The sequence below is a fragment of the Carex rostrata genome, chromosome 1 (assembly GCF_964058835.1).
Source record: "Carex rostrata chromosome 1, lpCarRost1.2, whole genome shotgun sequence".
Taxonomy (NCBI): Eukaryota; Viridiplantae; Streptophyta; class Magnoliopsida; order Poales; family Cyperaceae; genus Carex; species Carex rostrata.
Genome location: NC_135918.1, coordinates 8,468,848 through 8,487,969, shown reverse-complemented (window position 1 = coordinate 8,487,969; position 19,122 = coordinate 8,468,848). Strand labels below are relative to the sequence as shown.

Genomic DNA, 19,122 nt, shown 5'->3' with positions numbered 1-19,122 from the left:
AGTATAGATTAAACATCTAACGGTTTGGATTTGTTATTTGGACATCACAAAATAAAAAAAAAGGCCGGCAGCAAATTAGCCACAGCATATATATATATATAGAGTTAGGCTGGGGTGCTATGGATAGCATAGTGGCCTCTATGCTACGGCTCAATATTTGAGTTTTCAAAATCCAAACGGTCGATCCGAACCGTTCATCTTATTCTCCATATTAATATCTGCTTGGAGACCAAATTTTACATTTTTCTGAATTTTTCTACTATTTATTAAGTATTTTACAAAATTGTTGATCCAACGGTGGCTGCACAAAACAGTAAAACCGTTGGATTAGCGATTTTCAAAGTGGCTTAATAAATAGTAAAAAAATTCAGAAAATTATAAAATTTGGTCTCCAAGCAAATATTAATATGGAGAATAAGATGAACGGTTCAGATCGACCATTTGGATTTTGAAAACTCGAATATTGAGCCGTAGCATAGAGGCCACTATGCTATCCATAGCACCCCAGCCTAACTCTATATATATATATATATATAGACAGAGAGAGAGATATGGACTTGGTTCATTGCAATGCATAGGCATCCTTATGCATTAGGCCATAAATCACCGATTCAAAGTCCAAATGACTGCTCCAAACCGTTCATCTTGTTCTCCATATTAATATAAACTTGGAGACCAAATTTTACATTTTTTGGAATTTTTTACTATTTATTAAGCAATTTTGAAAATCTGAAAATCCGAGTGAACAGTAAAAATTTCTGAACCACCGGATCGGCGATTTTCAAAGTGACTTAATAAATAGTAAAAAAATTGCAAAAAATGTAAAATTTGGTCTCCAAGTACATATTAATATGGAGAACAAGATGAACGGTTTGGATCGGTCATTTGGACTTTGAATTAGTGATTTATGGTCCAATGCACAATGATGCCTATGCATTGCAATGCACCATAGCCCATCTCTTACATATATATATATATAGAGAGAGAGAGAGAGAGGAGGGATCAAATTACAACAATTTTTGAGATACAACAAGTTACCACAACTATTTTCTACATTTTCAAAGTCCAAATCGTCGATCTAAACCGTTAGATGATCTCTACAATAAAATGTGCTTGGAGACCAAATTTTATATTTTTTGGAATTTTTTTACTATTTATTAAGATGGGTACAAAAACTAGTCAAATTCAGACTATTGAATTTTGTACCCATCTTAATAAATAGTAAAAAAAAATCAAAAAATATAAAATTTGATCTGGAAGCACATTTTATTATGGAGATCACGTTGAACGGTTTGCATCGACAATTTGAACTTTGAAAATGTAGAAAATGGTTGTGATAACTTGTTGTAACTCAAAAGTTATTGTAACTTAGATCCCTCCTCATATATATATATATATATATATGCTGTGGCTAATTTGCTGCCTGCAGCATTTCTGCCGGCGATGCTGCCAGCCTATTTTTTATTTTATGATGTCCAAACAACAAATCCAAACCGTTAGATGTTTAATCTATACTATAATCTACATGGAGACCAAATTTTACATTTTTTAGAATTTTTTACTATTTATTAAGCTAGTTTGAAAACTGCTGATTTCAATGCTGCAGAAATTTACTGAAAACAGCGGTTTTCAAACTAGCTTAATAAATAGTAAAAAAATTCCAAAAAATGTAAAATTTGATCTCCAAGTAGATTATAATATAGATTAAACATCTAACGGTTTGGATTTGTTGTTTGGACATCATAAAATAAAAAATAGGCTGGCAGCATCGCCGGCAGAAATGCTGCCGGCAGCAAATTAGCCGAACCCTATATATATATATATATATATATAGCAAACCATTTCCCTCTATATAATTGAGACTTCTCTGTTGTTGAATTTAAAACTATGCAATTTCTTATATGGTATTTTGCATCTTATAGTATTAGTCTGAATTATTTTGGTTTGTGGAGTAAAAACGTACTAGAGCTTGAACTTTAGCCAAATTTTAAAGAAGTCAATTAATATGCTTCATATTTATTTTTCTAATTTTGACAGAATTAAATGGTCAACACACTTTCAACTCCTTTTGTGTTACGACTGAGATTGCTCTTTAGTCTTTACCATTGGAGAAAAGTTCTTTTATAGAAAGTCAACAGGCACATATTTTAAAGCTTATCTATATTTATCAAAGGTATGCCTAATGATAAATACTTGATGTAAAATATTTGTATGATTAATTGAAGCACTGACAATAATCATTTTATTAAGGAAATTAGTGAATACTAATCAACTTCATTAAAAAAAAATGAAGATCCAAAATAATGGTATCGCTCGCATCGTCTCTGTCTGATTTTAAACGGAGCCAATCTGGCCTCCTGCCTATAGCGCAGGGGGCCCTTTAATATTAGTGCAGATCTAACCCGTACAGATATTTAAGCGGATCGAATAGTCCAGGTGCATTAACTCAAAAGATTCTTTTTTGAGTTAAGCAGAGGATACGAATTCAACACAAATGAGGTAAGAATTACTTAAACTACATTGTTTTCCTAAGAACAACCATCACTAGTTCATATTAAAACAATCACACATACTAACAGACCATCGCAACACACAAGGGAGCACTGTTAAAACTAAATATCATATCAAATCTTAAGCAAAAAAGGAACCGGCTAATCAGGATCAGTGTATCTTCACTGTTTATTAGATGATCGATCCTATACAGTACTACTTTGCGCTGTATATTATGTTTTATGTCAATGAAAACAAGTGTTGATGCCAGCTCCTTTAGTTTCCACCAGAGAAGGCTATCCAGATTAGAAGTAACGACAGTACACTTGCACACGTCAAGTATTCTGCGAATTGCCAAGTAATCCATTTTTGTCTCCAGAGAAATATAGCATAAAAGCACGATCTTTCAGCATGAAAAAAATTTCATGGCATGTATACAACAGAGTTTCTGAAAAATAACAGGGGCACTTTTCTAAAAAATTTACTTCAGAGATTTTGAATATGAAACTACAAAAAATAAATAATGAATAAAGAGGAGGGTTCAAATGCACCCAAATTTTTGTGCACCCAAATGCACCATATTTTTCAAATCTTTTTCTCCGTTTTCAAAGTCCGAATAGTCAATCCGAACCGTTAGATGCGATCTATATATTAAGATGTGTTTGGTGACCAAATTTTACATTTTTTGAAATTTTTTTACTATTTATTAAACCACTTTAAAAATCGCTAATTTTACATTTTCTGAACCATTGGATCAGCGATTTTCAAAGTGGCTTAATAAATAGTAAAAAAATTCCAAAAAAATATAAAATTTGGTCTCCAAGCACATCTTAATATGTAGATCGCATCTAACGGTTCGGATTGACTATTCAGACTTTGAAAATGGAGAAAAAAGGATAGAGTGCATTTAGGTGCACAAAAATTTGGGTGCATTTGAACCCTCCTCATGAATAAATAAATAAATAATAATAATAATAATAATATGGACAGTAAAAGAGCACAAACTATAAAGGCATTATGGGATTTCAATATGATATTTGATACAATACTGGCATGCAGCACAGGAAGAAATATAGCAGTAAAATCCAGTCCATTTAATCTGCACCGACCAATTAAATAATACATAGAAGTGCCCTTTGTTGCTTATCTAGAACTCAGCTAACTATTATTATTTCTGCATGATACCAATTACCCCAGCTCAGTTAATCAGCAATATTAAAATACAGTTCACATACATCTCTTTGCTCATTTCCCTTCCAAAGCCATATTTTAAAAGAAATCAAAGTTGGTTGGGAGCTAATTCTAATAATACAGATAATGCAACAATCTTTGGAGATCAATTTATTTAATTCACTCGGAGCTGGTGATTTCTAACTGGGAGCACCAAAACTGGAGCTGTTTTTGCACCTCCGCTAAGCCGGTAGAGCCATAAGAAGTGAACTTATTTACCGCATTGTCTACTCCCAAGTAATCATAAACATCCTTCTCAAAAATTGAATTAATGCCACATAAATCATCAAGCAACAAATCTGAGAGCTGGCATTTCTTTGCTACACATAATGCAACGGCCCGGCCTACTACCTCGTGAGAAGTTCTGAATGGCATTCCCTGATGAGTGAAAAAACAATAAAAATTCGAATAGAAGTGAAAAGACAATCCTCAATGATTTCAAATATCGGATATTCTTGGTTAGTTACAAGAAATTTTGTGAAATACAGCAGTGTGTGATCAAATTTGCAAGTAACACCAAGCAGTCTTCTCACCCTTTGCCAGCATCATCAAAATACTTTTAAATAACTTTAAAATAACATACAAAATAGATTAGCTAGATGGAATACAACCCTCTGAAAATTGACAACTCCACTGCTACCATTGATAATAGTCACTTAAAGTAAACTTATGTTTGAATGAACAAATTTATTTGACTTTGTAGAAGTTCAAGAATCTTAGTCTTTCTTTTTTATTGGCTTGCAAAATACCGTAGTACAAAAATTGTTGGATTGCTAGTTGCAAATATGCCAAACTACTGGGCAAATTTAGCAAAGATCCTGAATTAAATTGAAGTTATGCAGCACACTACAAATGAATTACAATAGAGGCAGGAGATGTACCTTCTTTACAAGATAATCAGCAAGTGTAGTTGCATCCAGATAACCAGCAGGTAAAGAAGTGCGAATTCTCTCATGGTTAAAAGTAATATTAGCAGCAAACACACTTGTCACCTCAAGCATTTGTGTTATCGTCTTAACACTGTCAAATAATGGCTCCTTATCTTCCTGTTGACAAAATAAAAATACTATTTCGTATGAAACCCAGACTCAGGACACCTGATGTTCTACCTTTTTTAAGTTAAAAAACAAGCCATAAGCTTCCGATTCAGTTCTCTATTGTCAGATCAGTTCCATAAATAGTTGTTCCAACCAGGCAATAGCTTGATAGTATTGTGTCAAAACACTATTGCTGATAATGTTTTATGCACCTTTGTCTCTATCATGGGCTACATTCTACTTACATTTTTAACATTATTTTCTAAAGCTCAAGCATTAAGTTAGAATTTTGACTTCTTTCTAACCACCCCGGTAGAGAATTACCTGAAGATCACGATTATATGCACTAGGAAGCCCTTTGCAGAGAATCAAAAGGCTCATAAGGTCACCTACAACCCTAGCCGACTTGCCTCTAACTAGCTCCATTGGGTCTGGGTTTTTCTTCTGGGGCATTATGCTACTACCGGTAGAAACCGAGTCACTTGGTATTGCAAAACCGAATTCCTCTGATGCCCACAAAACCCATTCTTCTCCAAGTCGCGACAGATGTACAGCTGTGATAGAGTTGGCCCCTAGGAGCTCGAGGATAAAATCACGATCTGAAACTGCATCAATACTACAAAGGAGGTAGATTACAGAATTTCAGGCCTAGAGTTTACTCCAACAACTCTAACAAACAACATTATTTTAAGCTGGAATTTAAATCAGAAAAAAAAAAAAGTTAACTTTTCTACAAATTTTTGGCAAAACAAGTAAAATGCCCCTTAAGAATTACAATATCAAATACTTTAGTAGAGAATTATAGTACATTTTAGAAGTGCCTATTTCTAAGAAGTATGAAAAAAAGAATGTGTACGTACGTATAAAAAAAAAATACCTATTTCTAAGAGGAGCAGTGAAGCCTAGTTCTTGGGAAGTCATAAAACGGTCAATAGGAAGCCCCGTACCAGCTAAAGCACAAGCACCCAAAGGAGAAAAATTTAACCTCTTCTTGCAATCGGTCAACCTCCCAGCATCCCGCTCTAACTATATACACCAGAAGAATTTCTCAAATTCTTACTCGTTGAGCTCTTTTGCAAATTTGAAAGACAAAAAATCAGGGCAGAGAAGGTAAAAAGGAAACTATTAACCTGTTCAACATAGGATAGGAGAAGATGTTGCAAGAGAACAGGCTGAGCTCTTTGCAAATGTGTGTAGCCCGGAATAATTAATCCATCATTTCTCAAAGCCAGTTTCACTAATTGCACCTAATGAAAATCGTTAAGCCTTGTCCGAACAAAATATAGAATTAAAAAAAATTATCTTATTAGTACTCTGCTAAGAAAGACCTGTCTCCATGAGTTAAAATTTTGGAGTGGAAGCCAAAGGTATAACCAATTATTCAGTTAAAGTTCTGCACCAGATTACATAACAATATAAGAGTACATCCTTTTGTGAATCTTTGTCAAATGTTCTAAGAAGAACAGCAGCAGATGAATTCAAGTATGCATAACATAGCCAGTAATATATGTTTTTTTTCATACTTCTCATTAGCAACTCGACTTTGAAAAAGAATCATTCTGACACACCTGGAGTTGTTTAATTCTAGTCAGGATTCGATCAATAGCATCACGGCACCAGAGCCTAAGGTCAGTCACAACTTGGTCATTTCGACTTCTAGCAGTGTGCAATTTCTTAGCAGGCTCGCCTATCATATCAATTAGTGCCGCCTCGATATTCATGTGCACATCCTCTCTATCTTTTCTCCAGACAAACTTGCCAGACTCAATCTTTTTCTTTATCACCCCGAGGCCTTCTATGATCTTGTCTCTGTCCCCTTCTGTCATCAATCCCTGTTAAATTATAATAATTTTCATCAAGAATATAGAATCAAATGATATGCAATGGCGATACAAAAGAAAGAGCACAAATTAAACAATCAACCAATAAAGTAAATTGAAATTAAAACCAGATACTATGTCATAAAACTATTAGAACAACATAAAAGGGCTTGCATCTTGAATACTCGATAGTACTAATATGAGTGTTAGAATTTTAAGCCTAAATTCTATAAAATGTACAATAACTAACACACGAGAAATACAAACAGTAACTTGCGAAATCTTGTTGGTCACATCTTGTCATCAAGTTTTTTGGATCTCAGTTTGGTGCTGAAATTCAACCATTGTAGAAAATTGAAGCATACCCATAAAATCACGAGTATTATCTTTAGAGAAGTATTCGCTGACTCACAGCAATCACCTCCCAAGATACTTCAATCCCTGCCTCCTTTTTAGTGGTGCACCCCACTTGAAGAAGTAAACTCAAATTTAAATTGCAACAGTATCTCAAAGAATTTGTTGGAATAATTTTTTAATTCTCATTTATTTTACACTTGCAACTCTAATAAATTATTTCTCTTTTGTGAGCTGTTTGGTTAATTTGTAAAGGAGAAGCAATGACCAGGTCAGATGACTCATTACTAAATCAAACAAATGGGATTGAATTCTCTAATAGACCAACGGAGCTACAGTTGCATTTTGTCCAATAAAAAAGTTTGACAGTGTTTTAACAAAAGCAAATCATGCTGACCGGGTCAGCAATTATATAAAGGGTGGCCAGTCTTTAAAACGGCTTAATGCACCAAGTAACATTGCATTATCAGTTGTTATTATTAGTGCTAGAAATCTTAAACAAATAAAATTTGATAATTCATTCATTAAATTTTCAAACAATGAGTAGATCATATACACCTTAATTATAACAATCATGCAACTTAGATAAGTAAATTATAGCTTAACCAAAATACTACAGCCAATTTAGATATTTAGATTGACGCTTTAACTGATTAAAACTTTGTCTCCTACTTAAACCCTCCTTCATACTCGCAAATTAGCCCTTTTTTCACTAATTTCTTCAATCTAAGAGTGCTTAAAGATCATACAATCAGTCAAAATCATAATATAAGTAAGTACCTTGGCAGCTAGCATATTGGCATGCGCCTTGCTCCCCCTAATGTCATGCATCCACAGCTCCTCAGCTTCAAAGGAAATCGACTCGGTGAACCGCTCCACTACCTCGTTTACCTTTTCTTCAAACCTTCCTCCCCAGAGTTTATTCTCTTTCTCCGTTTCTCCACTTGAGTCTCCCGATTGAGCGGAGGTCTCAAGCGCAACGCAAGGGAGGACAAGAGGACGAGACATCGAAAAATAAAATCTCCTGTGAGAGAAAATCGGGTTCGGATGCCAAGACCGGCGTCCGATAAGGGACGATGGGGCGGCGGTGGTGTCGGCGAAAGTAGAGTGAATCATTGTAACAAGGGTTTATCTCCTGATCAAGTGTGCACTTTAGACTACATTAAAATTTAGGGTTATTTTTCTATGAGAAATTTGGATATATACCCATCACAACTTCGTTAATTAGATATTTACCCATCCAAAATTAAAATTTAGATATTTATCCATCTAAACACATCCAAATTATTAATATATCCATTTTGAAATTTTTTCACTAAAAAATGTAAATCAATATTCATAAAATATTTGAATGACAATTTTACCCTTAGCAGTTATTTCGTAAAAACTTTCATCGCTGTGTTCTTGTACAAGTACGATCTCTTCCTCCTCCGTCCTCCCTCTGGCCCATCCTACCCTTCCTCTCCTTGCCTTCCCTCTCCTCCACCCCGACGATACCACTGCTGGTACGAGTGTAAAACTATTATAGAGTTTAGGAACTTGTAAAAAAAAAAAAATTATAAATACAGCTTAGCTCGTAATAGATGAAAAAGATCAAATATGATGTATTTATCAGCTCTTGAAGCATTATAGAGTAACCAATCAAGATCTCTCTATTTGAATAAGGAGCACGGCTTCTGAGTAGAAGAGGAGAAAACTGGTAAAAGCATTACAAGTACTACTGAACTTCACCGAGAGCATGCAAATTAATCAAGTTTTTCTTTCAATTTATCAACACTTCTTCAATTGATTGGCATACAAACAAGCTACACCACTCACTGGTCCAAAATCAGGAGCATAGAGATGAAATAGGGACGTTGTTTGCACTTGCTGATAAGAGGAGATGGATTGTCAGAAACACAAGGAGAAGTTTTCAAATTGATCCTCCAACTTTACATTTTTTACAAGTAATAAGGGGCGGGTAGTTTTAGGGGCCGGGGGAGAAGGAAGACAGGGAGAGGAAGGGCGGGCTGGGGCAGAGGGTGAACGGAGGAGGAAGGGGTCGCACTTGCACATGAACATAGCGATGGAAGTTTTTAGAAAATAAATGATAAGGGTAAAATTGTCATTTAAATATTTTATGAATATTGATTTATATTTTTTAGTGAAAAAATTTAAACATGGGTATATTAATAATTTGGTTATATTTAGATGGGTAAATATCTAATTTTTAATTTTGGATGGGTAAATATCTAATTAACGAAGTTGTGATGGGTATATATCCAAATTTCTCTTTTTCTATTTGCCCTCCAAAAATTCTTCAGTTTTCTATATACCCTTCTACTATTTGTAATATGACTAATATCTAATATATCTCTCAAGTCTCATTTCATTTTTCTATTTACCCATAAAATTAATTATTCAAAATTGAATATTATGTAGTTTATTTATTTCCCATTTTACCCTTGTTCTTTCTCTGTGAATATGTGATATACTGTGCTACTGAGCACTTTTTATTCTCAACAAAACCTTCTATCAATATGTTATTTTTCATAGATTCACTTAACAGTAGCAATGACTATCGAATTGGAGACACCACCTCCTCGGTCTGACAATCTTCATCCATCATTCCCCCATCTCTTTCTCTGTGATGAATATCACCAACTAATCGAGTGCCTCCTTGAATTTCTTTTTCAAGACTTACCAATAGCAGATCTTTATTTCGTACTTTAATAGTGTTCTACAGGATAAAATCACAAATGAAAAGTCTTTGGAAGAATAAATCATTTTCTAATAATGTATGACTTGTTGACTTGGATAGAGCAGAATCATGGAACAAAAGGGAATTCCAAGTCAAATATAATAAATAAAATAGAAACCAGATAAAATCGGATATCAAAACGGCATCACCGAAGGGATCGAAACCACAATCGTAAGCTGATAATTTTCTGAATAGGTCGAACTATTGAAAGAAAATAGAAATGGAAGACCAACTAAGATCAAAGAAACTACAAACCTAAATAGATCAAGCTATATTGATCATGTATATCTTTCATTAAAGCTGACACTTTTTTTTTTTGAAATACTTAGCAGATACTGCTAAGTTGTACATCATGATTATACAACGTGTATTAAAGCTGACACTTGAAGCTGCAGTAACCGACCAACCACCTAAAAGGGAGCAGATCGTATGTCTTCAGATTAAAAAATTATTTTGCAAGAATTGATATCTATAAATTTCACCTAAAAGTTTCAATTCTTAATTCAATTAATAATGATAATGCAATTGCTATTCCATTAATTAAAACTTAGAAATCAAAGACAACAACAGCCTTTTTTTATGGGTTTACAGTATTTGAGATAGCTCAGGACAGATATCGGCATGCATGTTTCATTTGCTTAATAGTTGGTTAGGTCTCAAATTGTGCTCAAAGGCTGAGCTTACCAAATAAAAGAAAGCACATCCTGGTTTATGGGAATCGTAGACAAACGAAGTGTTTTTGTCATTGATAGAAAAGAATGAAAGGCAACGTGTCCGCCCCTAAATGAAAGACACTTCAGGCTTCACTTTTTTGCTTCTAAGAAAATGAAGATAAAGAGCAAAAATGTAGGGCAATAGTCAATAGAGAGCGAGAAAAACAAAGAGAAAAATGAAAGAGCACAGGTTATCCAAAGAAAAAGAAGAGCAGAGCGGATAAGGGACAGCACGAGAGCATAACATAATAGAATAAGGGTATTTTTATCTTTTATTATTTTAACTAAAGATTTAATTATGGTTAAGTTCATAGTTAATATGTGATGGGTAGAAAAGAAAGAGTTTTAAGAGTTAAGGGATAAATTAGATAAATTAAAGAGTTTAGGGGTAAATAAGAAATTAGAAGAGTTAGTGAGGATATACAAAAAAATTAACCCTAAAATTTAAAGAGAAATTTGGATATATACCCATCACAACTTCCTTAATTAGATATTTACCCATCTAAAATTAAAAATTAGATATTTTCCCATTCAAACATAGTCTATTTATTTATATACCCATTTTTAATTTTTCTCACTAAAAAATATAAATTAATATTAATAAAATATTTAATAGACCATTTTATCCTTCACAGATCCTTTCCTATATTATTTTCTTTTCTAATTTCCTGCGTGAAATCTCTTTGGGTCTTACCCCAAATTCAAGTTGTGTTACGTACAAGAATCCCAGTCGAAGATACATCCAAATCTTCTCTCCGTTGAGGATCATTAATTTCAAACAACAAGTGCCCATTCGTGCCAGAAGTGTAAAAGGGAGGGGTGCTCGAGAAAGAGATGGTTTGGAAACAAAAATGGAAGCAATTCTGGGGAGAGTGTGGTCTCCTTCTCACCTCCGCCACTTGTTCGACGTTTTGCCTCACTGAAGTTCCTCTCTGTATAAGCACCTCCGTAAATATAGACAATCTACCATCATAGAAGGCTGTCAAACGATAGCACACTGTGTGAGAATTTTTGGGCAGCTCTAGGTGACAACACAGATTATTCAAGTTTGATAGGCAAGCAGCAAGCAATCACCCCGGCACACAACATATGGCAAATTGGGCTTGAAGAGGCTCCAAACCTTCGACGGGATACCATCTACATCCTTCAGAGAAGAATTGGGGTTGCCAACAATGATGAGCGCTGAACATTTCAAAATCCAACAAAGGGTGCCAAGGCTGGTCCTGATACATGAAGGAAATGTATAATTCTTTCCATCACAGGAGCTGCTGGTGTGTGGAAATGTATAAATCCATTGAGAAACCTTTAGTATACTTTAGTATACTTTTAATTTCTTTGTTAATTGAAAGGTCGGGCTAGGGGAGAGGTAGAAGAAAGGTCGCGCAAGAACGATCGGGCGAAAAGTTTAGGAAAGGATCTGTGAAGGATAAAATGATATGTTAAATATTTTATTAATATTAATTTATATTTTTAGTGAGAAAAAATGAAAATGGGTATATTAATAAAGAAGTTGTGATGGGTATATATCCAAATTTCTCAAATTTAAATGGACAGGACAAGAATTCGCATCCTCTGAGATATCTCATATTTTGCGTGGCTTTTTGGAAAATCTCAATCGTTGTAATACGTTCTGCATGAATCTCAAAGCTCAAATAATATTGTCCCCTACGTCACCCCCGAATAGGCACCGGACACGTCGGTCATGCAAAATATGAGATATCTCAGAGGATATGCACTCAGCAGGACACAGGGTTTACCTGACGAGTCCGCATCGTCTACATTAACTCAAAAGAGCATCTTTTAAGTTGATACATCTCAACCGTCCAATTTTAATTAGAGCTAATTCGGTCACAGCCTATAATTCAGGGTTCTTTTAATATCAGTGCGTATCTAGTCAGAACGAATCTTAAAGAGAATTGGACGGTCCAGATGCATAAACTCAAAAGATTCTTTTTTGAGTTAATGCAGAGGATAAGAATTCCTACCTGGCAGGGTAAAATTGAAACGGACGATCCAGTATTGTTCTTTTAACTTGGCACGAATCTCAAGACACAAATAATATTGCCCCTGCGCTGGGAAATAGATATCCCGAGTAAAATTGAAACGGACAGTCCAGTATTGTTCTTTTAACTTGGCACGAATCTCAAAACACTTTTAATAAAACATTTTTCGAGAAAAGGAAGAGACTTTAGAAAAGGCCCCATGGTGACCAATGCAGTCTCCTGAAAAAATTGGACCCCGCCTACAAAATAGAAAAAAGTACTGTTCATTGGGTGCCACGTAGTGTATTAATGGTCGGGCGGGTACGGGTATGATGGGTACTAGGGTATACGGGTACGGGTATGTCGGGTATTTTTTTCAAAAATCATACCCTACCCGTCCTATACCCGTACCCGTGTACCCTTGACGGGTATTTTTTTTTTTTTTTTTTTGCTGTTTTTTCCTGGTTTTTTGTTTTCGTTTTTTTTCCTGTTATTTTTTTTTTTGTTTTTGTTATGTTTTTTTTTTACTTTAAAACAATAAAATATAAATATAAATAAAAAAACAGAAATTAAAACAGAATTTTAAAAACAGAAATTACAAAACAGAAATTACAAAACATAAATTAAAAACAGAATTTTAAAAACAGAAATAAAAACAGAATTTTAAAAATAAAATTTTAAAAACAGAAATTAAAAAACAGAAATTAAAACACAGAAATTAAAAAATAAAAATTAAAAAATAGAAATAAAAACAGAATTTTAAAAACAGAAATTAAAAAACAGAAATTAAAAAACAGAAATAAAAACAGAAATTAAAAAACAGAATTTTAAAAACAGAAATTAAATTGAATTTGGGGGGGATTTGAATTTGGGGTTTGAATTATTGGGTCGGGTATAAGGGTACGGGTACGGGTAAGGGTAGATGGGTACCCGGGTAGGGTAAAGTCGGGTACGGGTAAGGTCGGGTACGGGTATGGTCAGGTAGGGTATGGTCGGGTATTTGTCCAAAAAAACCGGTCTGGTCCTTTTTTTGCCCGTACCCGCGTACCCGAGTACCCGACCCATACCCGGGCTCGGGCACGGGCGGATAGGATAGGGTATACCCTTGTCGGGTATAATTAATACTCTAGTGCCACGTAACAATGCCAGGTGTAAAAGTATCGTAATTCAACAAACCTCTCTGGCCGTGATACACTGATACTCCACATTTTTCTTATATCTCAAAAAAAATCAAAACCGTTCTCTAATATCGATATTTATTTAATTTATTTTCTATTAATAAAAAATTCTGAATAATACTGCCCCTACGCTGAGAAATAAATCTGCTGGGATTCTACGAGAATCAGTGCTCTCGGAAATAAATATGTTGCGCAAAGAATTACAGGCTGTTTTTCCAAATTCATTCTTTTATTTTTTTTTAAATGCATAAATTTCAAAATATGTTATTTTTTATGTACAAATTTTAAAACAAATGAATGGATAGATTTAAAAAAGTGGAATCATGTAATTTTCCAAAAATCACAGCATATTTGTTTCCCATGCGTTGAGTCAGGTACCTGAAAAGATACGAATCTGGATACAGGAATACAGGATGCGAGCTAACAAAGTAAATTGTCCAGGTCATGCATCCTAAACAAGCCCATTACGTCACTAGACCCAAAAGGTCACAAATTTTTCTCGGCCCGTTTAACAAATGTATAAAATAGTGAAAAAGTAGAAAAAAGAGGAGGTTTCTATTTCACAGAGCATGTAAATACATAGAATGATGAAAAGGTAAAAAAATAAAAAATGCTTCAATTTTATAGGTCGGTAAATACATGAAATTGTGAAAAAATGAAAGAGGAAAGAGACTTCTATTTCAAAGAACCTGCTCGGTGAGTAAATATAATGGTGAAAAAGTGGAAAATAAAATATGTTTCTATGCCATATAGAGTTTAGCTAGTGTATTGCATTGTATAATACATTAAGTGTTATTGTTTTGAAAATTAATTGGATATACTTCAAATGATAAATCTAAATTATTGAAACTAATCTATTTCACTGAATGATATATTTACATATAAAATTTACAAATTTCATAATTAATTTAGTATAAAATCAAGCAGTAAAATCATATAACACCTCCACCTTAGTCCGGTCAGGAGTGTATCAATTCAGTTACAACACAATTGTAATTTGTGATTATAGAAGCACATACAGCCAACATTAAGATCGTTACATACATACTTGATCGATAAGCGTTTATATCAATGCAGAGTTGCAGACACATTAACTACGCCAAAGTTTGTTCGTCCCAATTGCATTACCATTTACTAAACGGATGCATTTGTAGGGTCTGTTTGGCATTTTTACTGTTTCAGTGAGAAAATAAAAATTCAGTTCAGCTGAATTTTTTTTTTCCCGTAGAAACAGTAAAAATCAGTTCAATTCTTATACCTATGCCTATTTCCGATGGTGCGCCGAACAGGCCCGTAGTCTTGTACCCACATTGATATCTTTTTAGCGGAGTGTCAGAATACGAGTTTATATCAAATACAAAACTGGGACAAGTCACATTGATAATATATTCCATAAAGCATTTTAAACATTCTATATGCGTGTTACGCCCGTTACGAATGTGTTTCCCTGAGATATCTCATATTTTGCTTGACGTTTTGGAATCTCAGCCGCTTAAATACGAACTGCACGAATCCCAAAGCTAAAATAATACTGTCCCCGCGCCATCCCCGAATAGGCAACGGACACGTAGGTCACGCAAAATATAAGATATCTCGGAGGATACGCACTCATTGGCACTTGGGTTGGGTCGATCAGTACCAGGGACCCCAGAGCAGGGTCCAAATCCCCTACTGTAAACCCTTTTTTTAGTTTAGATCCTAACCGTCCGATTCGAATCCGGGTCAATCCGGCTAAGGTAGAGCGCATGGGGCCTCATTAATCTAACGGCCTGATTCGAATCTGACAGTCCTGATCTGAACTCAAAAATTGGGTTACTTTAGGAGATTTAGCTCAGCACAGATTCAGTGACATTTGAATAAAAAAAAAGTAGAGTAGAACTAGGGTGCTCTTAAGCTCGCCAAAACTCTAAAACTCATCAAATCGATTTCAAATGACAAATTCAAACCGTTGAAACCCGCCTACCTTATGTGTGATGCATCTACATATGAAATTTTTAAACATTCGAATTAATTTAGTATAAAGTCAAGCGATCAAAAAACGTTCAAAAAATGAATGCACTAAAATTAATTTATTAACCTTCTAATTTTGACCGCTTGACTTTATACTAAATTAATTCAAATGTTTAAAAATTTCACATGTAGATGCATCACACATAAGGTAAGCGGATTTCAACGATTCGGATTCATCATTTGAAATCGATTTGATGAGTTTTAGACTTTGATGAGCTCAAGAGCACCTAGTTCTACTCAAAAAAGTATCAGTATGACATATCATATCACTCCCAAATTATTTGTTTTCCGGAGGCAATTTCAAATTTTCGTGTGAGCGATCCGAGTGCGAGCAAGATCACTGGTGTCGTGCGCCATGGATGTAATGGATGCAAACGTGACTGCTCCCCGTGACCTAGGGTTAGGGTTTCCCTTTTGGGTCACCGTTAGAAGAAGGTTTGAACCCGACGACCCCTTCTTCGCCGCTGGGAACACGGAGCGTGAGCTCCTAGCCAAGCATGTAAACCTTTTTTATCTTCTCCTCTTGCTCTACTAGCTTAATTTCTCATCGCCAATCTTAGTTTGATGGTTTGTGGTATACTTCATTTCTTCTTCATGTGCTGATCTTATTGTCTCAGTAGGGGCACTTTAATGATGAAGAGTACAGGTTGATTGCTATGTTTTACTGATTTTGTAGGTTGCCCTGGATTTAACAGAAGATGAGAGGTACCAGCTTCAAAGGATGGACATAGCAGATGCCAAGTAAGTGCACTCTGGAATTTACTTCCTTCGGAGAATTATCAAACTGTCCAGATTTATATCCATACATATTCTTGGTGGTATAAGCAGCTTTAAAAATTAATATAATTTATGCCTGACCTGACCTTTTGTGGTAATTTGTAGGATGGCTGTTAAATTGTCATTTTTTTTAATGGTTTTAACACATATATGTAGCACATCTTTCTTCTTTTTATACATGCTTCTAATAAAATTATTTTGGAATTCAGTATTCTTGTTAAATCAAAATTAAATGTAAATTTGTTGGGTCAAAACTTGTTGGAGTCCAATAGCCCGTCAGGTTCGTCCCATGTGGAGTTGCTAATGGGTCGATATTTCCAATTTGAACTGGACCCATTAAGCCACACATGTCAAGGCTGTCCCACAGTTTGGTTCAAGGATTGCGAGCCATAGTCCCTACCAAAAGAGCTTACTAAGAAAACCAAGGATTGTTGAACTACCTGGTTCTGAACCACTCCCTTACCAGCATGGATGAACTATACTGTAATACATTGTATACTTATTAATTGTGAAATGCTAATTCTGTCTCGTCCCTTACTCCAATTATCTGGATAGCTTGTTCTGCCCTATAGCAGGTTGTGGGGCCCGACTGGAGTGCCTGGAGGAATTTGAGGACCACTATAATACACGCCACATGGCATCCTGCTCGGTTTGCTCTCGGGTGTACCCCACTAACCGACTTCTCAGTATTCACATTTCTGAGGTTCATGATTCATTCTTCCAAGCTAAGGTCGCTCGCGGCTTTCCTATGGTACATGCATGCTACAACATTTCTGTTATTTTACTATTTGCAATTATTAAATAGGAAGAGTTTCATTGAAATCTGCAAAATCTCATGATAATGATCAGTAGTCCTGGAAAATTTAAATATTTCATTGAAACATCAGTGGAGCCTCTTGATATTTTAAGTGTTAAATGTCTGTTAAACTCTGTTTATTAAAATTTGCGTTGAAGTTGCATTATCTCACCTGATAACTTGGTTTAATTAAAAAAATAATTAACCTTTGATCAAGTACACAGGCAATCTTAATGCAAGTCACAAAGTGCTTGCAAATTTGTTTATTTTTATCGTCTTACCATAAAAGAGATGGTTCAGGCTTCCGAGGAGACTTTATGGATTGTATCTAATCATGGAAAATTTCAGATATTATATTGTTGTTTAATTACAGTATGAGTGCCTGGTGGAAGGGTGTGGGGCCAAGCTAAAGAGCTACAAAAGCCGGCAGAAACACCTCATAGACAAGCACAGATTCCCGGGCACTTTTGAATTTTACAAGAAAGCACACCCATCAAAGAACCAGCGCCAGAAGCTGCAGCGCAAGGCCTACAAAGGCGGTGACACAAATGATGATGGATCTTTTATGGATTTGGATGCTAAAAGGGAGTCCAAGCAAACACGTCCCAAGCACAACAGGCGCAATCCGGAGTTGAAAACAAAATCAGAAAGGGAATCAGAGATGGAAGTAGAACCAATATCACACCAGGCTGAGACAATTGATACAGAACTGGAAACAAAAATGGAGGCTGAAATGGAGAAAGCAAAAACAGGAATGGACATGGAGGTGGAAGGGAGGGTAGAGGAAATAGTATCTGGGTTGTCGAAATTGAGCACAGTCGAAGCTTCGTCCCCTCCTAGTGTGAGTTTTGGGCATCGGAATTCGCGTGGGTTTGCATTCATTCCTCGATCAGTTAGGAACCAGAATCAGATTTCCAAGAGAGAAACTACTAGAAGGCCTTAATTGTTTTCTTACATTGTAATTCATCTTCTTTTTTTTTTTTCTGTGCCTCTCAAACACTTGTACAGTACTAATATTACAGGTGGTATGGGATGCTTATCTTTATGAACTGTGAAATGCTGTTTTTAACATTTTACTACTACAGGTCATCACCATTTCGTATCTTGGTGTGGTACTATAATATACATACAGAACTGTTTTCTCTAGTATGAAAACTTCTGACAGTAACAGTGAATTACCTATGAATTGAAGTGTTGCTCTAATATATGCTGGGAAGCCAATCTGCTCCTTTTCTTGAGAAAAGGAGGACCCTCCTATTCTGCAATCTGAACCGTTCAAAATCGATCAAACGGCTTCAATTACATTTTTTTTATATCAATATAATCTATTAAAACAAATCAGATGTAATTGAAGTCGTTTGATCGATTTTGAATGGTTCGGATTGGAGAATAGGTCCTCCAGCAGAGTTCAATCCATATATGATGGGATTTTGACAGAATGAGAGTTATCTATCAGTAACTAACTAGTATATGCTGGGATTTTAGATGATGGATTTACGGGGACTTGAAAAATAATTCATATCTTTGCATTTTCATAGTCAGAATTGTTTGACAAATTAGCTTCATGAGAAAAAAATAAATAAATCCAAAGTAACATTTTGGAGCTAGAAAAAGCATTTATTAGTGTTAAAATGGGTATAGTCGATACCGTTCTTTTTTTGGAAAGGCGAGGGATTGATTTCTGCTTCAATAAAGTGAGGGGCAAAAACATTTTTCAGCAAAGTCAATAGGAGCAAAGCTTGTGTGATGTGCTCATCAATGAAAGAAATTCCAGTGAGCAAGCCAATGGTAATACATGATAAAAATATTAATCAAATGACATTATTTTTGTTAATATATTATAATCCATTCGGCAGCACAAATTTCAGGCCAAACTTTTCATTTTTGTTCCTATTTTTTCTAGAATGTAAGCCGAAATGATGAGAACTTTTTTATCAAGTCCGACTGAAATGATTTATTTTTCAGTCGGCTCTCTCCTCTCTCTATTTTTTTTTT

The 19,122-nt window shown here is 35.0% G+C and overlaps 2 protein-coding genes across 2 annotated transcripts; one reads left to right on the top strand and one right to left on the bottom strand.

Annotated features, from left to right (window-relative positions):
- Nucleotides 1-3,563: 3,563 nt before the first annotated feature.
- Nucleotides 3,564-8,090, bottom strand: LOC144556081 (argininosuccinate lyase, chloroplastic-like). The gene is made up of 7 exons (XM_078304582.1): nucleotides 7,712-8,090; nucleotides 6,326-6,589; nucleotides 5,888-6,004; nucleotides 5,635-5,783; nucleotides 5,082-5,373; nucleotides 4,602-4,766; nucleotides 3,564-4,098 (listed from the first exon to the last, which is right to left on the bottom strand). Exons 1-7 carry the CDS (start codon nucleotides 8,045-8,047, stop codon nucleotides 3,841-3,843), a joined length of 1,581 nt encoding a protein of 526 aa, XP_078160708.1. The 5' UTR covers nucleotides 8,048-8,090; the 3' UTR covers nucleotides 3,564-3,840.
- A 7,714-nt stretch (nucleotides 8,091-15,804) lies between these two features.
- Nucleotides 15,805-18,184, top strand: LOC144556075 (nucleic acid binding / zinc ion binding protein). Its single transcript, XM_078304569.1, has 4 exons — nucleotides 15,805-16,053; nucleotides 16,231-16,295; nucleotides 16,887-17,082; nucleotides 17,501-18,184. The coding sequence occupies exons 1-4, from the start codon at nucleotides 15,910-15,912 to the stop codon at nucleotides 18,068-18,070; spliced, it is 975 nt and encodes a 324-aa protein (XP_078160695.1). The 5' UTR covers nucleotides 15,805-15,909; the 3' UTR covers nucleotides 18,071-18,184.
- The last annotated feature ends 938 nt before the right edge of the window (nucleotides 18,185-19,122 follow it).

Coding starts and splice junctions, on each gene's coding strand:
- LOC144556075 (XM_078304569.1), top strand. CDS start 15,910: ATGGATGTAATGGATGCAAACGTGACTGCTCCCCGTGACCTAGGGTTA. Junction 16,054..16,230: donor GTGAGCTCCTAGCCAAGCAT/GTAAACCTTTTT, acceptor CTGATTTTGTAG/GTTGCCCTGGATTTAACAGA. Junction 17,083..17,500: donor TCGCTCGCGGCTTTCCTATG/GTACATGCATGC, acceptor GTTTAATTACAG/TATGAGTGCCTGGTGGAAGG.
- LOC144556081 (XM_078304582.1), bottom strand. CDS start 8,047: ATGATTCACTCTACTTTCGCCGACACCACCGCCGCCCCATCGTCCCTT. Junction 4,767..5,081: donor CATATAATCGTGATCTTCAG/GTAATTCTCTAC, acceptor TTTTGTCAACAG/GAAGATAAGGAGCCATTATT. Junction 4,099..4,601: donor CTGATTATCTTGTAAAGAAG/GTACATCTCCTG, acceptor TTCACTCATCAG/GGAATGCCATTCAGAACTTC.